Source organism: Mesocricetus auratus, unplaced genomic scaffold, assembly GCF_017639785.1.
Source record: "Mesocricetus auratus isolate SY011 unplaced genomic scaffold, BCM_Maur_2.0 Super-Scaffold_4256, whole genome shotgun sequence".
NCBI lineage: Eukaryota > Metazoa > Chordata > Mammalia > Rodentia > Cricetidae > Mesocricetus > Mesocricetus auratus.
The window spans coordinates 67301210-67326225 of record NW_024429182.1 but is presented as its reverse complement, the minus strand read 5'-3'; the positions used below and the strand labels follow the sequence as shown (position 1 = coordinate 67326225).

At 44.8% G+C, this 25016-nt stretch overlaps 1 protein-coding gene across 2 annotated transcripts in view; it reads right to left on the bottom strand.

Annotated features, from left to right (window-relative positions):
- Positions 1–25016, bottom strand: part of Cpxm2 (carboxypeptidase X, M14 family member 2) — a 102235-nt gene that overhangs the window by 62159 nt on the left and 15060 nt on the right. For both annotated transcript variants that reach the window (XM_021228347.2, XM_005064290.4), the window contains exon 3: positions 14698–14807. In XM_021228347.2, coding sequence (XP_021084006.1) covers positions 14698–14807 — 110 coding nt within the window. The remainder of the gene's footprint in view (positions 1–14697; positions 14808–25016) is intronic.

Sequence of the window (25016 nt, the reverse complement as noted above, 5' to 3'; positions counted from 1 at the left end):
CCTACCAGACTCTGTTCTGTGAAGATTAAATGTGGCTGAAGGTCTATAACAACAACACCAGCTAACAGGATCTACTTAAGAGGTCAAATAAGGCATCTGACTCAAGGTGCTGGGACAAACATTTTGGGTTTCCTTTGTCCTTCCCTCAAAAAAAAATCCTCCAAACAAAACAACATACAAAACACAGCTTTAGTCACTGGTTAAATTCAAAGACATTTGTGTTCCCTAGATCACAACAGGTGAAGACAGGGCCGGGGGCGTGAGTCCTTGGTGACAGGAGACAGAAGTACAACTCACTGGCAGCCCTCCACTGAGAACCCAGCCCCAGACAAGCTCAGGGGAGTGAAAGTTCTTGAAGGAGAGGTGGGCAAGTATGGCTTTCCAACAGACATGAGGAATCAACTTGATTTTCCCAAACTCCACCCACAACTGGAAAATTGTTTCCATGAAAAAAAAAAAGCCTAGCTATGCGGATGCCACAGTCAGGAGGAAGTGTAGCAGGTTTCAGGGGGAGCATCAGCACCCGGAGGAGGAAGACAGTCAGCTCCCCTCTTCTCTCCCTTGGCCAGGCTAGGGAACACCACACAGCTGGACTCAGGACCTAACAAAAACCAACACAGATGCAATAGGGAACAGAAAAGTACTTGGGAAACTGTAACAGATGTCACTTGCACAATGAAAGACCAGGATACTTTCTAGAAGCAATGAGCATGAAGGCACCCTTGAAAATGGAGAATGTAACTGAATTTTAGAAACAAAAATTTAGAAAGAGCAAGTTGAGGAGATCACAGAGAAAGTAGACAGAGTACAAAAATAGAGTTGTGGGGGAATTAAAGCAGAGAAAGAAATATAAAATATTTGTGTCATTGTCAAACTTCATAACATTAGAAACAGAAGATGCAGATGCCACCAAAGAGGAAACAAATACATAAAAACTCAAACAAAAGAATGGCTGCAGAGTGAGTCAGTCAATAAAGTAATTGTCAGGCAGGAAGTGTAACCCAAGTTCAAGCCTCAAAACCCCATACGAAAAGCTAGGCAGAGTGGTAGGAGCTTGTAACCCCAGCTCTGGAGATGTGGGGACAGATGGATCTCTGGGCTTTTGGGTCAGCCAGCCTGGCTGAATCAGCGAGCTCCAGGCCAGGAAGAGACCCTGTCTCAAAATATAAGGTGGAAAACGGAGAGGGACACATCTGTTATCAACCTCTGGCCTCCACATACATGTACACATGCATACATGTACACACATATGCATGCACATACATGAACAAAAACAAAGAATACAGAATAAAGATGTGGACAAAATCCTCAATAGCAGTATTTACAAAAATTTAAAATTCAGAATCCTCTAAAGGTTTCTCATCCTAGAATCTTAGTCTCTGCTAAACAATCAATCCATTGTGATGGAGTTATAAGCACACTGTTAGGTTCATCGGTGTAAGAAACAGAAATATTATCAGTAGTTTTCAAAAAGAATTGTCTTAAACTTAGGTTCGAGGACAGATGAACAAAAACATCTGGACCCTGCTAACACCTGCTAATTTAACTGCCCCCACCCAAATCGTCGCATGAAACATTATCAATATAGCCAAGTTTCCTCAATGTTAGATCTCACCATACACCTAAAAGCCTGCCAATGTAATATTACATGCCTAAAAAGCTTTAAGATAAACAAGATGAAATAGATAAATCCAGGCATGATCTTGGTCAAGAAATAGACAAACACATAAGCGACAGGTGATATGAAGATTTTTTTCCCAATCCATGACTCAGCCAATGAGGGCAGGAGAGACCTGCATTTGAGATCATAAAACATGTTCTCTGAACTCAGTGCCCGACACTCTATCTGGGATGTCACTCAACCTTGTAAAATAAACTTTCTCACATTTACTACCCTGGAACTCCAGTGCTTGTTATTATATGAGTAGGGGGGGTCTTTGATCCTCACAATCCTCTCCTCCCAAATGTTATTACTCATGCACCATTTCCATGAAATTACTAGAGGGTGTTGTTAGACAAAAAATTAGAATGCCATCACAGGTCTGGGAGAAAAGAGCTGAAACCAATTGCCCATCAGAGAGCTATATGAGGAAAGTTACTAGCCCCCGCCACAGGCAGTAAGCTGGGCCCCCCCCCCGAGGGAATTTCGGGCTATTACAGGTTTCCAGCATAAAGGAGAACTCTCAGAATGATGAAGTCTCACGACAGCAGCTGTACAGACAAGTCTGTGAGCAATCCAGGCCTCCTGAAAAGATGTCTACAGAAACACAGAAAGCAAAAGCTGGTTAAAAATCACTCATAGCCTAAGCTTTGTACTAAAGTTTGTTGAAGCCATTCCACAGACTCAGCCTTGGTGTGAGGTTGAAGGAAAACAAATGGCCAAGAAATTAACGAAATGAACTTTCATGACCTGCAATTATTTTATCTCTTGACTTAGTAGGAAGAATTATTTTAGTAGTCATAAAAAGGGAAATGTTTAATATAGATCTACTAAAAAATTAAGTCATGGGGGCTGGCAAGAAGGCTCAGCAGGCAAGAGCACTTGCTGCCAAGCCTCATGACCTGAATTTCACACCTGCAACCCGCGGTAGAAAGAGAGAATCAACTCCCAAAAGCCGTCCACTGACCGGCACATGTGAGCCAGTGCATGCACACATATGCTCAAATATGCATTTGTACATGCAAGTGTGCGCGTGCACGTGCGCACACACACAAAACACAATAATATTTAAATAAAATTGAGACACAATTTTTATCGAATGCACAAGTGGGGTGAGTATGTGCTGATCATACTCATAAATACTGAGGAAGTAACCACCTCAGCAATAAATGGGAGTGTACAGGACAGGAGGTCAGGTAGCATCTAAGGGATAAAATAAATTGACAGTCTCATCCTCCAAAGCCAGCATCCCAAAGGCACAGCCAAAGCTTATAAATCAATACTTAGAACATATACACATTATTTATTAGTACTTAAGTTCTCCCAAGAAACAATTGAAAGCATATGAAAGTCGTTGCCCATCCCCTGAGCTGGTGACAGTCATGGGTGGGGTGACACGTGGGATGTGCTGACAGAAGCTGACTTCTGTGTTACTGTTGTCATTCTCTCAACATTGATTTCTGTATCTTGCTTCTAAAACTGCTGTTTAAAAATTCGTGTTCAGTTTTAAAAGTGCATGAAAGGTCCACAGAAGTTGAGTGTAAAAGATGGAATGGACCTTATGCTTCTTTCATTTCCAGGGTCTATAGAACACCTCCTCCTACAGGCATGTGAAGTGCTTTGCTTGGTGGCCTTTATGGAAATCGACTCACTCTCACTCTTCAGAATGAAATCACTGAGCTGCATCTCCCCCTATCCCCAGCCACCTCTGTGGAGAAATATCTGGAAGCAAATTAAAAAGTCATAGCCCACTGACTTTAACCATTTAGCAATTCTAAGACAATAGACTTACAGCCGTTATTCAGCAGGCACAGACCAGGGTTGTTTATACACAAAGCAGAGTAAAATGATAGCTGCATTTTAGAGTAGTTTTGAGAGAGAGAAAAAATGAAAAGAAAAGGCGGCTGGCCTGTTCCCAACAAGTGACTACCTTTAGCGGTGGGAAAGTGATAGCCTGAGGGTGTTAGCGGCCCTCCAATTAGTAGAGCTAAGTAGTTCACCTGAAGCCATAACGGGGCATGATTGTCTTCCATGAAAATCTACAACAAATCCAAGACAAGCTTGACAAATGCATAAAACTGCTCAGGTGCCTGGGGCTGGAGAGATGGCTCAGCAGTTAAGAACACTTGCTGTTCTTAATTCCCAGTTCCCAACACCCAGCTTCTTACAGGCTTGTGACTGCCTGCAGCTCCAGCTCAGGGGGACCCAATGCCTTCTTCCCTCCTATGAGGTCACCTTCACACATGTGGCATACACAGAAACAAATATGAAAATGTAAACCTCTAAAAAAATCTTTTCAGGTACCAGTAAGCAAAGCATTCTGCACAACCCAAATCTTGGTCTCTAAAGTCAGCTAGAAAAACAGCACTCACTGATTTTGAGGTCACTTTTAAAACTCAAAACCAACATCTGTATTATTACCCTGCAGCTGTCAAGGAAGCCAGTAAGCAGCCAGGAACTGAAACTGAAAACATCGCCAGAGAAAATCTATTAAGCGCGCTATAAGCATGTATTGTTTTTTAAAATGAGGAAAGATGCTCATTGGAATAAAATGAAAGAATGTTCATTTTTTAATTCAATCAACTAAAAATCACAGAACCGCCTTGGTCATTATAGTCAAATGTGCATGAAATAAGTTTAATTTTCCAAAAGAGCAGCATGGAGACTGAATGAACTCCCCGTGTCCCATCAAGGCAGCATAGCATGAACAGCCTCCAAGATCCACACAGCCCAAGCTCACGTCCTCACTCTGCTTCATCATCTGCCCCATCCCCAAGCAGAGTAGTCTTTTCTTTCCCTCCCTCCCTCCCTCCCTCCCTCCCTCCCTCCCTCCCTCCCTCCCTCCCTCCTTCCCTCCCTCCCTCCCTCCCTTCCTTCCTTCCTTCCTTCCTTCCTTCCTTCCTGTCTGTCTTACTTTCTTTCAAGACAGGGTTTCTCTGTGTAACAACCCTGTCTGTCCTGGAACTCACTCTGTAGACTAGGCTGGCCATGAACTCACAGAGATATGCCTACCTCTGCCCCCTACCCCCGCTGAGTGCTGGGATTAAAGGCATATGCCACCACCCAGCTGCAGAGTGTTCCTAAAGCTGGAATTATCAACATTGTACCCTGGGTCCTGGCAGCCCTACCACAAAGGCTCAGCCAGCCATTCCCAGTAACCTGACTAAAGAGACAAAATATCTAGAAAAGCATAGAAAAGCCTGTCACCCACTGTGGCCACATTGGAAATGGGGACAAATAAGGAGGTCCAATGTCCTACTTTCATCTCTGTTGCTGTGATAAAATATAATTATGAAAAGAAACTTGCACGAGGAAGGGTTTATTTCAGCTAACAATTCCAGGTTACAGTCCATCATTGTGGGGAAGGTAAGGCAAGAACTCCAAAGAGCTTGTCACATCACGTCCACAGTCAAGAGCAGAGAGAAACTAAAGTATTCATGCTCACTGGCTTGACTGCTTACGCTCAGCCCAATTTCCACTCTTAGAAGGTTCATGGCTCCCTGCCTAGGAAATGGTGCCACCCACAGTGGGCTGTGTTTTCCCACATTAATTAACTTAATTAAACCAAAAACCCACAGACATGGTATAGGCCAGCTGACCCAATGTAAACAATCCCTCATTTAGAGTATCTATCAGGTGATTCTAGTTTGCGCTGAGTTACAAATAAAGCTAAACATAACTTCCAGTGACCACCCCAAGTCTATCTTTGGGGTCCTAACATGATGTTTAAATTTTAAACAGAGGACAAGAGCTATGCATAATTAGGCGGTCTTGATCAAGTTGTGGTTTCAGCCATCGTTGACGCATGGTTGTCTGGGCTCCAGCCTTTCCCTCAAGATGGTCTTCCAAATTGTCTTAACTTTGTGAAGTCCCTTCCTGGGAGACAAATTCCCCCTTTGGTTGGCACCAGGTTTCTGCCTTTTACTTCTCCCAGCATGACTCTCCTGAAAAATGTCCAGTTTCTTTTGGTTCATTGTCTCAATTGTCCTGACATCAACGGGAGGGGTACGGGGTCTTTTTAGGGTTATCTTCATTCCTTCTGGCATAGTTACATACAGTCTGTCTGTAAAATGAAATTGAAATAGAATCCCTGGAAGACTGATGGGTAGCTACACATCCATTGGATTAAATACACTACAGACTGCCCATCACAGAATGGAAGCTATCGAGGGAGTGAACAAAATTCACTCCATTTTATGGCTGAACCAGCTGCAGCTTATGACTAAATTTACTTTATGATATACCCCAACTGTCCTATCCACAGGAGAGCTTGATCCTTTTAGCCTGTTGACAAGTGCTCTTTCAATGAGTCATCAACATTGCTTAGACATTCAATTCTGGGATATTGCTTTTTCTTTAGCTACTAACCCATTTCTTTGCTTGAAATTAATCTTTCCTATACATTTCAAAGATCCACATCTCTTTCAGTTAAGCTTATTTAAGCATACTTAATTCTGCATATTGTTTAGGAAGTCCCTATGGACTCCCTATTCTGGTCAGTGATGAAATCATTGTTTCTATTTCTCTCTACCTCTCCTCTTGTTCTGTAAAGGTCTAACTTCATCCATTACTTTCTTCTTAGCACCTGCTTTTACATTGACTTTCATTTTTAACTAACACAATAAACCATGTGCAACTATGGAGTAGACCATGACAGTTCAATGCAAATATATAATGTGTGAAGACTGGATCTGGGCAATGGCTTGTCTAAAGTCATTTGTTCTTTCCAGAAACATTTTTAAAACCCTTTCTATGGGGCTGGAGAGATGGCTCAGTAATTAAGAGCACTGGCTACTCTTCTAAAGGACATGGGTTCAATTCCCAGCACCCACATGGCAGTTCACAGTTCCAGGGGAACCAACACCATAATAAAGACATACATGCAGGCAAAGCACCAATGCACATACAAATTAAAATGAAAAAATTTAAAGCCCTTTCTACAAATATTTTAAAATATTCAATATTTGCTGCTGACCCTGGTCACCCTACTGTGCTCTCCCTCCTCTTCCTCCTCCTCCTCCTCCTCCTTCTCCCCCTCTTCCTCCTCCTCTTTCTTCTCCTCCTCCTTTTCTTTTCTTCTCTTTCTCCTCCCTTCCTTCAGACAGGGTCTCATTTGGCCCAGAATGGCCTCTAGCAGCTCCTGTATCCACAATGGAAGTTGCCCCTGCTATTGCTCATTTTTAAAATTTATTCTACATCTATGTGTGTGCTTGAGTGCATATGTGTGTGCCATGTATATGCAGATGTCCTCAGAGGCCAGGGCGGGCATCAGATCCTCTGGAACTGGGGTTGGAACAGGTGCTTGTGAGCTGTCTGACATGGGTGCTGGGAGCCAAACTCTGACCTCTGCAAGGGCAGGGAGCACATTTCACCACTGAGCACCTCTTCAGCCTTCTAGTCTGCCCCCTCTAATTTGTTCTCCTCTCGTATAGTGAAGGCTATCCTTGAACTCACTGAAGAGCCAAAAACAACCTTGAACCTCTAATCCCCCTGCCTCCACCTCCCAGATCTGGGATCCCAGGTATATACTATGGTGGCCACCACAATAAACATTTCTTTGGAAGAAAGTAAGTGTGTGGCCATCATTATTTATGATAAGTACATATTTTGAACTTTCCAAAGGAGTCATCATTTAAAATATTCAGTTCTGTTATTGCTACAAAAACCCAAATACCCCAAATTCCAGTGTTTTGGCACCTAGCACTGTGTCCCAGACTGCTGCTTGAAAACAGATGCACAACAAAGTCCCTTTATGGGAAGAGACAGGATGCCATGCCTTGACTTGGAAATAATCCTCACTTGGATTATTTTTTGCCTCTACAGACATCAATACATAGCAGACCACAGTACACAGCAGACCTTAGTACACAACAGCCCCCAGTACACAGCAGCCCCCAGTACCCAGCAGACTCCAGTACCCAGCAGCCCCAAATACAGCAGACCCCAGCACACAGCAGCCCCAAGTACACAGCAGCCCCAAGTACACAGAAGACCCCAGTACACAGCAGCCCCCAGCATACAGCAGACCCCAGTATACAGAAGACCCCAGTACACAGCAGCCTCCAGCACACAGCAGCTCCAAGTACACAGCAGTCACTAAAGCATAGCAGCCCACAGTACATGGCAGCCCCAGGAAGGGCTTGTGCAGGCAGAGTTAAGTCTCCTGCAGCCACCCCATAAGCTAAAAATAACATAGGCTGAACACCATGAGACTGAATCAGGGCTGGAGGACCAGGCAGGCTTTAGGACCAAAGGTCCAGCCATGGGCAGGCATGAATAGGCATGGGACATGCAGTAGAAAACTGCAGAGAACCAGAGCTCCAGGCTCTCCTTCCCAGGGAAAACGTAGTCTCTTAGCTAACAGTGGTGAGGGTCCAGGTGCATTGACAACAAGTCATATGGTGCTGCAAAGCCATGGGCGTGAGCGATGAGTCCAGACAGGATCATCACGCCAGGATAAAACTCTGTTCAAGGACTGGGCAAGATGGTTCAGCAGGGGAAGGTGCTTAGTGCCAAGTGTGATGACTTAAGTTCAATCCCCGGGACCTACATGGCAGGAGAGCAGTAACTCCTGCCAGGTGTTCCTGGCCTCACACACATATAAATAAATAAATAAATGAAATACTAAGACCCTTAGTTCAGTAATCTATACTTGATTTCCTGACCCAGGGGCACACAGACACTGTATATCTTAGCTCATTTATCACTTCAAGTATAAAGAAAATAAAATGCCCTCAATTGGACTCCAATATCTGCTTCAGGGTGCTCTGTAAGCCCATTGAAAGAAGTAATACAGCTCTGGACAGTTCCAGGGTCAGACACCTACAGGCACTCTGTTACAGGAGAGGGATATAAAGGGCCACTTAAGGGCCAGAATGAGTCATCTCTAACCTGCATGATAGCCCAGGGGCCATCAAGTACCAAACACAGTGACTAAGCCATCACAATGTAGAGAGTGGGTAATTGCGATATATCATGCTTTTCTTGTGACTTCAAAATACTGTCCCTTTCAAGCAAGCTCTGATTGAAGCTGGCTTTCCTATCATTGAAGGAGCGGTGGTGACATCCTGAGTCCAAGCCGAACATGCTTTCAGAAGTGCCTTTCCTCTGTTTGCATGCATACACCAGCACTTCCTAACTATAACTTTACAGCAGGGACCTCCAGCCTTTCAGTTTCCCTGGAACACATTAGACAAAAAAGAGTTGTCTTGACCCACACACTAAATCCAGGGGTGTCCAACCTGTGGCCCACATGCAAGACACTGGGATGTGATAGTGTCCTCTACAAGGGTCATGCCCAAGAACCATGCAATTGAGTTACAATCAAGATTGCAAAAGAAAAAAGAAAAGAAAATCTTGTGCTTTAAGTAAGATGATGCTTTTGCATTAGGCCACATTCAGAGCTCTGCTGGGCTGCAAGTGGGCTGTGGTACATTGGATAGAACCCCCACCACCTTCCTTGATGTCTAAAGAATGAGACAGAAATGCAGCCCTTGGAAATGGCAATTGCTATTAACCTGCTCGGGCCTCTTCAGCCACCTGACATGTCAACAGTGAAACAAGTCACTTAGGCAGCAGTATCATAGTTTGCCAGCCCCAGCAAAGCTCTTAGAGACTTAGAAGGATGCTTTGGGGTGGGGCATGTGGTGAGATGCTGTTAGATGCCTCACCTGAGTACCATGTGTTACACAGTGTGGGTCTCTAAACAAAACAGTCAACATCTTTATCAGGGCGGCTGTGCTTGCTTGCAAGAAGTCGTCTCAATCAGGCCAGATCACTGTTGACAGTCCCTCAGAGGAGCAGGGGTGGGGTGAGGTGGGAGGATGAGAGAGGTGTGTGAGGAGGTTCACTGGGCCCTCGCCTGAGATGCCCAGTCATTTGTGTGTATTTTTCCCTAATTGCAGGAGACCTCAGTGGTGCTACAGTTATAAAGACTGGGGAGGGTTAGGCGGCTGTTAAGAAGCCATAATCTCTAGGGGTCCCCCACATTCCTGAGAGTATGCCTTCTCCCACTGCCCTAGTTTGCTTTCTTTTTCAACTTGTGGGGTGGGGGTACATTTTACATTACGGGTTATAGTGTATCATAGAAGAAGCTGAGATAGGTACTCATGGCAGGAGCTTGAAGTAGAAACCAGCAGAGGAATGCTACTTACTAGCTTGCTTCTCCAGGCTTTTTTGCTGCCTTTCTTTTACAGCCCAGACTCACCTTACAGGGGTATCACTGCCCACAGCGGACTGCGCCCTCTCACATTGGAAAAAAAAGGTCCCACAGACATGCCCGCAGGCAAATATGATGGAAGCAACTCCTCAGTTCTCAGGTAGGTCTGACAAAAACAAACACTGACACTCAAGTCACATACGTAAGCCTAATAAACTCATTGACTCCCCAGGGAAAATTTTAGTGGAATCATATTTGGTTTGTCACTGGGACCTCATGAAGAGGAGATAGACAGTGTTTATCTCCTCAGGAAAAGAATCCTTGCAACATGAGGTTACTCCTAAGACTAACAGGCAAAGGATAGGGACATATTTTAGAGGCTGACCAGTAGACTCTTTGAGACTTGCAATGCTCATTTCCAGGCAATCTGGGGCTCCTCTGGAGTGAAGGAGACCAATAACCATGTCAGTGAGATCACAGCTGGGAAGTCTGTGGAAAGGGTCCTGTGTGCACAGGAGGAAAAAATCACTGTGTCACTATCAGTGGTCAGACCTTCCCCATCCTGCCAGCTGATTCTCTTTTCACATCTTTGGAAAATCTGGTCCGTATGTCTTCATTAAACTTATACTATGACGTCCACAGGAAAAGCTAGCAAAAAACAACAGTCATAATTTTGGCCCCAGGGATGCTTTCAAAGTCCTCAGCTTAAAATGAGAAGGCTGTTGTTTCTGCCACACTGCAACAGATGTGTCCCAGTTAAAGTTCACTGTTTGCAAAGTCTTGCTCTGCAAAACCCAATTCCTGGGGGAAATCCCTAGTCATTCCAAAGGGCTGTGTAACTCTCTGTGAATTAATTGAAGCTTCAAGAACAAAAGCCATAGCTATGTTAAATAATCAGCAAGACTGATTAACTGAATCAAACTTCCAGTGACTGTGAAGAGTTGGAACATTGCCAGTCATACTATCTTGGGCAATCTTTAATCCCATTAACAACCATTCAGTGTCCACCTCTGTGTTTGACCTAACATCCTTGTCACTACGATGTAAGTCCCTTTGGAATGAGATCCTTAGGTTCTGCTGACCCAAAGGCTGAGGATGCCATCAGACAGCATCTGAGATCCATAGCAGAGATTTCCCAGACTGGCTGTAACCTACCTATCTGAAGTACCTACCTATCTGAAGTTCCTAAGGATGTGTTGAAAAGGTATCTTCATTCATTCCTTTTTTTGCTCTGTTATTATTAAAACAATTTCATGAAACTATTACCATGTTGGAACATAACATTGTGGAGAACTTGAATCCCTGTTCTATAGCCACCACCACTCACATTTGGCTCCAGAGCAAACTATCTCTATTCTTCAAAATGAAAACTTCATTGGCATTGATGCCTATGATCACAAGATTCAAAATAGTGAAAAATATGAGCATAGACATGGCAATTGCTTTAAACACTTGATATAGGGCTATTGAGCTAGCTCAGTTGATAAAGTGCTCATTATACACATAAGGATCTAAGTTTGGTTCTCCAACATCATTTAAAAGCTGGGTACATTCTTGTAACTCCAGCACTGGGAAGGAGGAGACTGTTAGAATCACCAGGGCTAGCTGGCTGGCCAACCTGGTCATATCACTGAGCTCCAGGCCAATGTAAGCCTGTCTCAGAAAAAGTGGACAACATCTGAGGAACACTAAAGATTGACCTCTGTCTTACACACACACACACACACACACACACACACAATACAACTGTAGGCTTGATCTTTTAAAAGATTTGTTTATGATATATAACAGACGTTAGGGTACTGCTGTTATTTGTGAAGGCAAGAAGAAAACTCAAGAGGAATTGAGCAAAAATGAAGACTGGACCATTCCAAGTCAAAGGAATAAGAAACAAGGGACTGTACTGCATGGTGGTCTCAGCATCCCTCTGCTGAGTATACTCCCATCAGGTGCTATTTACATGGTCCAGCAAACCATCAGTACCTAGTCAGTCCTCAAACTCATGCCCATCTGTGTATTCCAAGAGCCATGGAGTCAAGACTTTCAAACACAGACTCTGTGACTATGCTGAGTGGGTGTAGATATTTTGTCATTACTCCCTGGATACAATGCCACACTCACTTACATTGAATTCAGTACTAAGAGTAATATAGAGATGGTTGAACATATTTGGGAGGATGTGGGAGGTTATATAAAACTATATAAAGAACTTGAGTTCCTCATGACCTTTGGTCTCTTGAAGCAACTGTCCATGGATTTCAAAGAAGGAAAACAAAAATAAAATGTGAAGCAAAGCTATGTTGGTACCAAGTGAGGTCATTCCATAGTGATCTCACTCCTTCCTGTACCTGTCAGGAAATGTGTCCACAATACCCTGGGTACTAGGACGCACTAGACTGTAAGAGTGTCAGCACAAGACAGGGACAGTAGAGAAGTACTGGCTGACTCATCCCTGCAGACGTCATACCTAGACCACCCCTAGCTGCTGAGGCAATTTGATGGCATTGTGAGGAGCAACCATCTGAAGTCTCAAGCAGCTTGGATTCATGAGCTGCCTCTCCTGGGAAATCTTAGCTCTGTCCCTCCAATCTCTGTGCTTGCTTTGTTAAAGTCAAGAGAGCTAATGACAGTATTTGTCTGTGTTGTTAGTGTTAAATTAAATAATGCATGAAATCATCCAGAGAGGTGCTGACAGCTCTTAAAGCAATGCAGTTCTCCCTCTACTGAGAACCAGAGCATCATGAATGCAGTGAGTGAACTGGACCTTCCTCCTGCTGTTTCTGTACCAGGTCAGAGCAGACAGTCCTTCACAAAGGATTCTGAGGAGCATGGATGAGGCCTCTGAGAATCGCCAGAAATCATTCACCTTTATCCCCTTTAGTCACCACCACACCACAACCAGTTTGAGAATCCCAGGCTATAAGCTATGCGTACCAAGGCCTGGATGTTGGCCCAGTGTGTAACTGCAAAGACCTGGTCCAGGGAAGGGCTAGACTAAACTTGTTCAAATCCTGATGCATAAGAAGACAGACTGAAACGCAACTTCTAATTCTGACACCTTGGTGGTTCTCACACTTAAAATCCCATTAGCTTGACACTCCTACAAAATACTCACATGGGAGACAAGATATGGTTATTTTTAAATCATTGTTCTAATCGTTGTGTGGGGGTGATGCATTCTTGGAGCATGGTTTTAATTGTGCACCTGGATCTGTCAAATCGTGATGCCTTCGGTGCCAGCTCCGGAAGGTAGGAACTTAAGGAGGGCCTTGACCCAGTCAGTGTTTGTCTCTGCAGATCTTATCCAAGCCCACCCATAGGGGTTAGGGAGATAGTTCAGTCTATAAAGCACTACCACATAAACATGAGGATCTGAGTGACCCCTCCTCCTACCACAGTTTTAATTGCTAGGAACAAGGGGAATCTCTGGGGCTTGCTGGCCAGCCAGCCTAGCCAGTCACTGAGCTCAGGGAAATACCCTGTCTCAAAAATATGTGTAATGTAGAGGGTAATTGGAGAAGGTACTCAATGTTGACCTCTGCCCCCCAACACACATGTGCATAAGCACCTTTATATACATATGCAAACACACAAACACATATACAAAGCACACTTTTGTGCTGTGGGCCATGTTCTGCCCTCCGTGGCCAACCCCAGAAAAAGGTTACATCATGGCCTGATTGTGAATTGTCTCCTGTAGGTTCATGTATTTGAATACTTGATCTCCAGCTGGAGCTTCTAGAGAGGAGATTATGGAAGCCTTTGAGGGCTATAGAGCCAACCCAGTTTCTAGTCCTGCTCTCTACTTCTGGATTCACCAAAATATGAATGGACATGATTGAGTGCCCATTGCCATGAACAGAGTCATGTGCAAGCCTTCCTTCCAAACCATGATTAACTGTATGCTCTATACAGTGAGACAAAATAAATCTTCTCCTTTAAGGGTTCGAGCAGAAACTTCACTCTCTAACATCGGTTCTAGACATTCCCTCATGAGTAGGCTCCAGGGTAAACAATTTATCATCTCAGAGAAAAATCCCCATGGACACAAATAACACTGATGTGATATCCAGCTGCCTCCTTTCTCCATCTTCATGACAGGCAGCAGAGTGTTCCTCTGCCCAGGCATTTATGGAGGAGAGTTTGCAGCTTCCTGGGTGACCCTTCCCATGCATGAAAGACAAAACAGACAGAAAGATCAGAAGGTAAAGACTGTCCTCCAAGGGACTGGATGCAGCCTAGCCACACTAGGCACACTCCACCAAGTCTCTGGTGACATCCTCTGTGCCCCATTCATGCATTATGGGTGCAGTTCTAGAATCCAAGGGGTTCACAAGCAAGCAAGCCACTGGAGGAAAGACCTGTGGTTATGATTAGAGTGACTTGAGGAGTATGCAGGGGAAGCTCAGCTGAGAGGCGAGTAGACAGTACCAAGGGCCAAGATCACAGTAGAACCCGAGAGAGGTGGTCACATATGATGTGCCCATCCGTGTGCGCCAGTGGGGATCCACAGAACCGCTGGATGATGTGGGTGAACCTGTGGATTCTAAGGAGGAGAGGGAAGATGAGGCCCTCTCTCTGCTGTGTGGCAGACATCTCTGCTATGTCCTTGCCTGTGGACATTCTTCATTCTGCTCTTGCCATTTCTACACAGAGGGCACCCAAAGGGAAGTCCTTACCGCATTTGTCCTGCCTTCTGTCTCTGGAGAAGCCCAACCTCTACTCATAGTCCTATTCTGCAGTGGCTCCTCACCTTGAGAACTAGCTAATATTCTTCAAACGCCATGAGCTCACCCACCAAAGCTCAGCGGGAGCACTCCCTGTGTCCGTGCCCGGAGCACTCATCAATATGACCCGATTATATCTGAGAGGCTAGTACCTGGATGTTGAGTCTCCCACGATGCGCTCCCAGGCCATAGCGCTTTGCTGTGGAGGCATGCAGCTGGAAGTCTGTGATTTTTAATGTTTCCAGACCAAGAGGTGGACAACCTGGGAAGGACAGCGTTTGTTAGAAACAAAGACGATATCAGAAGAAATGAGAGTCTGCTTTTCAGAGGGGGCCAAGTGCTTTCTTCCCCAGCGAACCCCTAAGCCACCAGTATGGCCCCCTTTGCCCTGGCACATCCTGTGTTTCAGACAGATTAGGTCAATGCAACCATCAAGGCTCCACAGTTCTGTCGCTAGCATTTGCTTTCTAAATATTTGGGCTGAATATTCCTTCTTTGTTGCTGGCTTTGCTTTGTTTGATGCCATTTGCAATTAAGGCCCCTTCCATGAAACTGTGCCAGAGAATGACACGGGGTAGAAATCTTCTAACAATCTCATGCTTGAGCTCTGCAAATTAATCAGGACTTGTTGATTTTGCTTCAGCAACTCTGGCCTCTGTTGTGCATGGTAATGAGCAGAACAGCATAAATAGAAACCTCTATTGTCTTCCTTCTTGGCGGAATATGTAGCTGTGAGAACAGTTCCTGATCACAGCTTGACCCCGGGAATGAATGCCAGCCAATGACTGCTCAAGTCTAGACCACCATACCTACACATAACAGTATTAATGGCAGCCAGCTCTGGACCCCAAGTCTCCTAGGCTGGACTACTCTCTCACCCAGTGACCTACCATCATGTCCTGTCAGGGGCACATAGTGGTAGAGCAGCACAGGGGAGTCTCCTTATTACCATCTGACTTGGAGAAGAAAAACAACTCTCAAGTGGGTATGAATCAGGTCTGTTTCCACCAGAAATATCAGACAACTTCAAACATCAGAGGGCACAGTCACGGGGGAACTAGAAGTGCCCTAGATCCAAAGGCACTCCGGGAGCACGTCTGCACACTCAGCAAAAGGTCCTAGCCTCAGATGACGGGGCTCTGCCGGTACCTGCGTGAGATCCACTCAGGCACTGGAGATGTTCAGATCTTCCAGGAACCAAGAGACCACATAGCCCTCCCTTAACCTCTCAAAAGTGGAAACCAGCCCATTGGGCACCTGAGGCAAGCCACCAAGAGGTATCAGCTGCCAGCATAGCTGCACAATGGAGCTAGACTTCAGGGTCTCATCTCCAGGCTGGTGAAGGGCACCTTGCATCCTTGAGCCTGCTGACACCCCCTGGGAGGCTTCTCCTGGTTGGTAACTGGCATTGGTCATCTATCTGACCCCCACCATAGTGGAGATCATAATAAGATGAGTGCTACTGTCCCCCCAACACACTTCGGGAAGACAAGCCAACTTCCAGTGATCAGTGTGCTCCATAGCTTCTAAGAAAGAATCTTGTAGCTGGGGTCTGGAGAGTCATATAAAGTATTAGTGAAGGAGTATGAAGTAGAGTGAGAACAGTATGCAGAAGATAGAGGTGTGATCAGAGGCCACACAGTGAATGGGGGGCATGCAATGAATTTAGAGGGCATACAAGAAGGCAAAGGACACATGACTGATGCCAAGCAGTCATTGGTGACACTTTCAGTGAGTGAGGAAGAGGTTGAGCAGGAAGGGGAAACTGTGAAGCCAGACCCCTAACTTCCCAAGGCCACTCAGGATCAACAGTTACCATGAACCCCCAGCTTCACAAGGGTCTGTACCTCCACCTTCCAGGTCTGGAGGACATGGGAGTCTGACTCACATGGGTGGCAGGCCTTTGACATTAAGAGTTAAGTGAGTACTTCTCCTTCTCGCCTACCAGGAACTGATGATGTTCATGTCTTATAAATGAGCAAAGCTGTCCCACAACCTCTTCTGAAATCCATAATGCTTGCCTCCTATGCTGGGCGTCACTGTGTACATTTTTAAGCCACCAAAGCAGTAGTCTGTCCTGGCTCTTGGGTTCGGCAGCCATGAGAATGACCCAGAGCCCAGAAGATAAACCTATTATCTCTCCTGTTACAAGGGCTGGGAGTGTGGGCCTGGACCCTTCTACTATAGCTTCAGGACAAGAAGCATCTCTCTCAGCTGCTGCCCTGGGCTCACAGATCCAGCTTTCTCTTGCAGCCATCACAGACTATATTCAGAATCCAGGCAAGGTCTGGGGTAACACTCACGGACTTACTAGGGCCACTGGGGTCAGAGGTATCTAACAGTCCGCCACTTAAATTGTGGCTGCGATTTGGGTTCAAGGGCCCCTAAACTGATTTTCCTGCCTCCCAGTTCTGGATTTTCCCCACTGCTCTTACCTGATGCTGGGTCCTTCACTTCAACCTGTAACGCTTTGGGCACTGGCAGCATCCTCGGCCTGAGAGACCCCACACCCCTGGGTTCTGACACTGAGCCAGCCACTGCTAAGCACAACTCCTAATTTAGTTTCTGACCCCAAAGGACCAGGACATTAAAGACTGAACAGATGGGAAAAACCCTAGTTTAGTCTCTCTACATCCTAGTGTTCAGACCCATGGTATCTCCATGTAATCAAGTCAGAAATGCAAACGATATCCACCGTCATTTGTGAGCCTATTTCAGCGCCACACAGACACCATTCTAGCCTCCACTCAGCAGAATATGGAGGAGAATCCATCACCTCATCTAGCCCTGCAACCTCCATTTTTGCCATTTATAGACAATCAAGCAGATGCACAGGTAGACAGCCAGATGGACAGATAGCTTGCCACAGCAATGATTGCTATTCAAAGCATTTATTCTAGAAAAAAAAAGAACTTCGAAAGGAAACTACTTGAATGAAGTCAAATATTCTGTTAAAATTGCTCCTCTGGTAAGAAATCCCATTAAGATATATGAGGTGTAAAAAGATGTGCCTGTAAGTGGGGTATCTCATGGTTGCACATCTCCCACTGACTCAAAAGTTCAATGTCTGCCCTCTGGAAGGACCGAGGCCATTGTGTGCTCACGGCAACAGAGGATTTCACCTGAGTGGCATCACCTGTTGTCCACACCTTCAAGAATGTCACAGAAGAAATCAAAATGTTCTGCCACCTTCATCCAGATAAAGATATGGGCTCAGCCACTTCATATATGGCTTCTTCTACGAACACAGCACCCTGATGCTGTGACTCTTTTTCCTTATTAGAAGGTACTGTATTTAGATGATCTTGTTTTGTTTGGAAGCCTTTCCCATCGTCCATGAGGGAGTAGCTAGCAGTGGATCCACCCTAGGAAAGCAGAATGTCTTTGAAAAGCAAGGATGAAGGTACAGACCACGTGGATTAGTAAGTGTTGTTTGAGTGAAGGAAACCAACAGCACCCCACTCAAACAAGGAAGGATTGCTACAGGGACAGGAGGGACAGGACAGGACAGGACAGGACAGGACAGGGCAGGGCCAGAGCTCCCGTCAGCCATGGAGCACAAGCCACCACTCTGTGCTGCCAAAGGAAGGGACTGGCTCTAAGGGTGTCTGCAGCATTTTACCACACTTGTCCAGAGTCTCCACCCAGCCTCCTGCCTGGCACCAGGACTTGATACTATCAGTAGAGAAACTGTAACCAAAGCTAGATGAAAATTCACAGCCACTTCAGTGCTGGGGCAATCGTGTGGCGTTCCCTGTCCAGTGCTGAGGGTTAAACTGGGAAGTGCAGGCCAAGGGTCACAGAGATACAGCAAGGTAGCCAACCTCATTCAAGAAGTTCGTAGTTCATCAATTATCCACTATTATTTTTTCTTCTGACCACCTCACTATTTACCTTCCATCAATAATTACGATAATTCCCTTCCTGGGGTTGCTAGTGGGTCGGGGAGCCTGGTGCAACTGGCTCCCTGGTTGACACAGAACGATGTGCTCTCCAGTGCAGCTCACTACAGGCCTCAAGAAAAGCAGCACCTGCTAAGCTGGCTGCAAGGGCCCCACTTCTCCAAACAACATTCTAAGACATTTAGAGCCAGTGAGGCGGCTCACCAGGTAAACGTACTTGCCACTATGTCTAACAACCTGTGTTCAGTCCCAGAGGTGCTGGAAGGGAAGGAGAGCCAACCGCTACAAAGTTGTTCTCCGGACCTCATGGACCCCATGTGCACTATGACACGCACTCACACTGCAGCACGCACATGCCCCCCCACGTACACACACGAAATGTAAAGTTGTTAAACGTGTTAAAATGAATAAAAGCTTAAATACAGAATAGTTTAGATTTCTCTCCTGCATTCTTTTATACAAAGATCAATAAGGCAACAATTTCAGGTTATAGTCACAAAGTCACATATTTCCTGGTGAAAGTTCCTAGGCCAGTCTTAAATGTGCAAACTGGTTTACATAGGAATGCCCTGTTAGAAAAAGCAAGTTTCTTATACTAAAGACAAAAAAAGTAAGAGGTAGGAAAATTATCTTTTGTTTTTAGACTTTAAATTAATTCAAAGTATAGAATACTAGTATGTTCTCCATACTGCATGCTTAACCCTGATGAACTTGATGAACTTGAGTATTTTTTTTTGCCTGATTCATTTTCCTCCTCTTGATTCCTTGAGAACATTCTATGTTCTCAGAGGAGCTGGTGGGTGTTCAGAACCCACAGAGAGATCCTCCCACCGGTGCACCTGCAGGGCCCTCTGTGCTGGAGAAAAAGATGAGGAAGGTAATTAAGGTATCACCCTAAATTTGTTCCCACACAGGAGAATGGTGGGCGGTGCCATGTAAATGAATAGAACAGTATGAAGGCTGAACCTTCAGAAAGGCCAGAGAGGAACCCATGTCAACACAGCACATCAAGGCATCTGAGATCCTGAGTCCTGCTCAGGGAGGTGGGCAGTTCCTCTTTCCTTTGGCCAGAGAGGCAAGCAAAGACTAGAGAGGACTACATAGGAAAGGAACAACTGACAGCTTCCTTGGACCCAACACACAAGGCTTCTACTGGTCCCTGGGTGACGTAATCAGGGCTCCAGACTGTGCTCTGGGTTTTGGATTCCAGCCACAGGGAGGAGAACCACAGGGAGGAGAACCCAAGACAATGGAACGCTAGGAAATCCCATAGCATAAACGGAGGGCCTGCAAGCATACCTCCACCTCCTTAGGATCAGAAACTTAGAGAGTGGAGCAGAGATAAGGGTTGCATTTTCAGCTGCAGTCATTGGCCTGTCTGCAGCTACGTGGGATGACCCAGTGGTGACTTACACACACAGGGGGCTGACTGAAAAGAAACCATAAATTTGTTACCTAATCAACAGCTAAGGGAGTCAGAGGCATTTTCAGACATATAAATACTTGGGAAATGTACCTGTTTCCATCAGTTGGGAACTGTAGAATAAGTGTCAGAATTAAATAGGCACAATGGCGTATAAGCCCTGGAGACAGTCAGACTGAGGACCCCGCTAACCAAAGACTTCCAAACAGGAGGCAAAGCAGATGTTGAAATGCCTTTGGTTTACATTGTCAAGGAATTGCCTGCCCTGCCAATCACAACACTACCTTCCAACAAGGAGAGCTTTCCTATATCATTCAAGAAACACTGCAGAGAAAGACAGGAATGTGATTACACTGGTGATAGGTAAAGAAGGCAAACAGTGTTTCTAAGCTTAATTGAAGTATCTGTAGCCAGTAGTTTAAAAACAAACAACAAAGAAAACCTCTGTATTAGAGTTACATATTTATTATAACACCAAGCCATGAGGTAATTACTGCATATCAAGGCTTCAGATGCACAATCATTAAGTGCTTGCCTAGCAGGCAGGAAGCCCCAAGTTGATCCCCAGCACTGCATACCATATACATTAAAAAAAAGCTAGAATAATGGCTGATGTCTATAACCCCAGCACTCTAGAAGTGGAGGCAGGAGGATAAGACATTCAAGGTCATCCTACACAATGAGTTTGAGGTCAACTAGGGTCACGTGAGATTTGGCCTAAAAAAATTTCTTGAAATAAACAGGAAAGTCATTCACAACCCTTCCTGCCTCTTCAACTTCTTAGTATTCAGATAAACCCTGTTCCATGGCCACACTATAGCAAGGACCTATTCCCCAACTAATCAGTGCTCTGGGCCAATAGCCACACCCTCCTAAGGACAAACTCTCTTCTGCCATAAAAACAAACATGTCTTTGACATGAACTGAGTTTCTCCCACTTTTTAAAGCAGTCTCTCATCCTGAGCATGTGGGTGAGAGAACATGGCAAAAAGTGTGAAAAAAAGTCTTCAGGAAAATATTAATTAGAAATCTGAGATGTGTCACAATCTGGAGAAGTCACCAGACAGGAAGCCACTTTCTCTTAAGGCATGCGGCTCTTGGAACACCCTGTGCCAAATGAAGCTCATCCCCCAGTGTCACTCCATCTGTGAGGAACAGGGATGGAACCCCCCATCTCATCTCTACTCAGGACACACGTCATTAGCTCTACCCCATGCTAACATTCTTTCCACAGAGGCCAGTGTACCCAATGAAGGACACTACCCTCGTGTGTCTTCATCAATCCCCAAGGTCCTTGCGACAGCCACCAAGCTATGTGTGACAGTAAATTTTAATTATCAACTTGATACAGTCTAGAACAGTGGTTCTCAACTGGTGGATCACAACCATTAGGGGTCACATATCAGAAATCCCGAATATCAGCCATTTACATTAGGATTCATAACAGTAGCAAAATTACGGTTACAAAATAGAAATGAAATAATTTTATGGTTGAAGGTCACTACACAGGAGTAAGCATTTGGGAAGGTTGAAATCCACTGCTCTAGAATTACCTGAGAAGAGACTCTCAGTGAAGGACTGTTTAAATCAGACTTGTTGGTGAACATGACTATAAAGGATTGTCTTAGTTGGGTTAATTGGCGTGGGAAGGTCCACTCTGAATGTACACGAAACCATTCATTGATTGGGCCCTACACTATATCAGAGTGGAAAAGGGAAGCTGAGCAAGCAGGCATGCATTTTCTCTGCTCTTGACTGTGGATGTGATGTGATCAGCCACCTAACCCTCCTACTGTTGTGATAGCCCTATGGTGATGGACTATAACATAGCTAAAACAAAACCAAAAAGAAAAAAAACTTTCTCCCCTAAATTGTTTCCTGCAGGGTGCTTTATCACAGCAGTATAAATGAAACTAGGACACTCTGTATGTCAGTTCTTGAACTAATTCCAACACTGTCTACTGACTTTGATGTCAGGGGCAACCTTAGGGCCCAGACGTAAGAGGAAATAGAATACACAGCACATGAATTTTGATTTGTAGGCACTAACCCCAAAATTCTGCTTCCAGTATCACACATATCCCCAGGGAACTGTCATGAAGATCAAATCTTGAAAAGTTTGTCACATCTATGAGCAATTAGGCTAGTGTGCAAGCAGCTCCCTCTGAGTCACCCCCTCTGGACATCTTGTCACTTAACTATTACAATGCCAACTAACCCATCTTATCCATAAACAAAGTGAGACTTGGAGAGGCCAGACTGTCTTCAACAATTACAAAGTGTCCAAGTTCAATTTGAAAATCAGCTATGACAGGAGATCCCAATACTGTCTTTATGCTCCCCCATTTGAATTTAAAGTTCCAAAGTAAAATACCAGTGCTTTGGTGACATTGGAGATCACACCAGGAGAAGGGACCAGAACTGGAAAAGTTATTACTCCTGACAGAGGATGTGTGGCCCTCTGTGGCTGCCTGCTACTACAAAAGCAGAGGATCTTGGAAGATACAGAGGGCAAGAAGCTCCCAGTAATAAGTTTCTAGCTCTCTTGGATTTTTGTTCTCATTGTTGCCTCTAATCCAATAGGATTCACTATGGAATTCTTTCTCTTGCCTTTCTGGACTTGACCTTCCCTCCAACCAATGGAGAGTGTGGTGGCTGCTTCCTGTGTGCAGAGATTGTGTTTGTGGTGGCTCACTGCCTGACTGGGACACCAAGGACTGCTCTGAGGGGCGTGGGAGTCTCTCAGGGTCTTGGGAAGTCTATGAAGTAATCTTGGTCTTATCTAATCACCCTTGGAAAGCTCTTTCATACCCACCACATCAAAAAGGACTTCTCTGCTGGGACAGAAAACTAAATGATCCATCCCAAGAACCCAAATCTTTGGAAGAACCTAGAGAAACGGATGCCTGTATTCCACAAAGAAACTTAGATCATTGCCAGCAGCTCTCAGGAAAGTGTTCTTAGGTGCCAAGAACCTCAAGGGGTCCCCAGGAACTGGCTGGCATCTCTCATCTACAACTAAGGTAAAAGAACTCTGGAGAGTTTCTTTCCCTGGCTTTGAGTCCAACAAAGGAAATGCTCAGAGACCTGGGAGGCAAGCTCAAGCCTGGAGCCCATGGAGTCTGCCCCAGGAGGCCTCAAAGGATCTGCCCCAGCCACTTACCTTGACCTTGGATGTCCAGCTCGGTGGCTGCTTCATACAGAAAGACTCCCACACTCCATTCCCAACCACACCACTCACCCTACTCACCCTGTCGTGGGGCCAAACTCCTAATGAAAGCCCAACCATCTCAAACAGATTAGTATACCTCCCAGAAGAGGCTGGGAGCCTCTATCACAAGCCAAAATGAGTTTCCATCATAGACTCCCTGACAACACATGAGTGACGTGTATCAGAAACTGCTCTGACTGATAATCACTGTCTCTGAGTCATCATGGGAAATTCATATTTTTCCTCATACATTGATAATAAATATCCCAGAAGGTAATTACTGGTTCAAAACAAACTGCTTGTCACCACATCCATGGTCCACCTACACTAGTATTTACTTCACGTTTCTAGTGTAACAAATAATTTCAGTGGCAATACATGAATACAAGAGGAGACCCCATCAGTAGAAGACAGAGATGAATGTCTTCAAGACCTTGGGGAAGTCAAAAGTAAAATTAAACATTATGAAAAAACACCAACCACCAAAGAAAAGATTAATGATTGGTTTGTTTTAGGTTTAAGAACATCCGTTATTCCAGACACCCTTGGTAGAGTGAGAAGATAAACCAGTAGGCAGAGACAAGCCTTGCTCTGAGTACCTGACAAAAAGCAAACACACAGACTCTCCTATAAATGAGAAGAATGGCAGGGGAAAACAGGACCTAAGTGGAGATGAGCAAATAAGTCATTCTAATGGCAAACAAGCATTAACCATTAATCACCAGGAAAACACATAGTTAGACCACAGCAGAACAGCAGCATATGTCACCAACATGAATCAAACAGAGACGATTAACAAGACCAATGTGGGCTTTTAAGGAAGACAAGCAACTGTTGGTGGGACTGTTGATAGTCATAATCAACTCAGAAAACTCTCTGCCAATTCTGTGTGTGTGTGTGTGTGTGTGTGTGTGTGTGTGTGTGTGGTGTTATGTGTAGCATGTATGTGCATGTAAACTTGTGTACACATGCCCATCAAAATTAAAGGTCAAGATCTGGGTGTCTTCTCCAGATGCTTCTCTGTCTTATTTTGTTTTTAGAAAGTCTCTCATTTAACTTGGGGATCATCAATTTAACTAGACTGACTGACCAGTGAGTCAAGGATTCTCCTGCTGCCTCTTCCCCTGTGCTGGGGTAATAGATGTGTTTCTTTATGCCCAGCATTTTTCTTTCTAACATGGAGATACAATGTCAGGTCCACATACTTGCACAGCAAGCAAGCTACTAACTGAGCCATGTCCTCAGGCCCTCCCTAGCAGTTCTTATTGAAGATACTCATTCCCTATGAACTAGAAACTCTACTGGAGGTACACACCAAATGCACTCTTTAATAACCAAAAGATAAAATCCACACCAATACCTATCGATAGGAGAATGAGTATATGGTCCTGCTGTGGAATCCTACAGACCCATGAAGATAAATGAGCCATAGTGTATGCAGCAACATGGATGAGCCTCACAAATATGATAACCAACTAAAGAGAATAGACACAACAGTATATGGCACGAGTCCACAAATATCCCAAGTTCAAGACCACACCTGTCACCTCTGATCACAGCAATGTTTACGGAGAAGCAGGAAGATTTGGCTGGTTGGGGCTCAGCACTGACTTACAGCACAATCTTTTTGTAAAGAGCAGTGTGATGATGCATTTTCACACTGTGTGGTGTCCATGACAACCCAAATCAATGTGTGGAGATTACATACTCCAATGAGTTATATCCTTATGTTCCCATAGTTTTCTCTATATATGTTAGCTCTCAATAATATTTTAACGGGCTTAGCTTTGCCTAACTACTATATCATAAAAACACCAAACCAGATCAATTTATCCAATTCAGAAAGAATAGAAGAGATCTATGCTGAATGTAAAAAAGCCAGTCTCCAAGGTTACATATCATATGATTTCGTGTATCTCATAGTCTTACAACTAC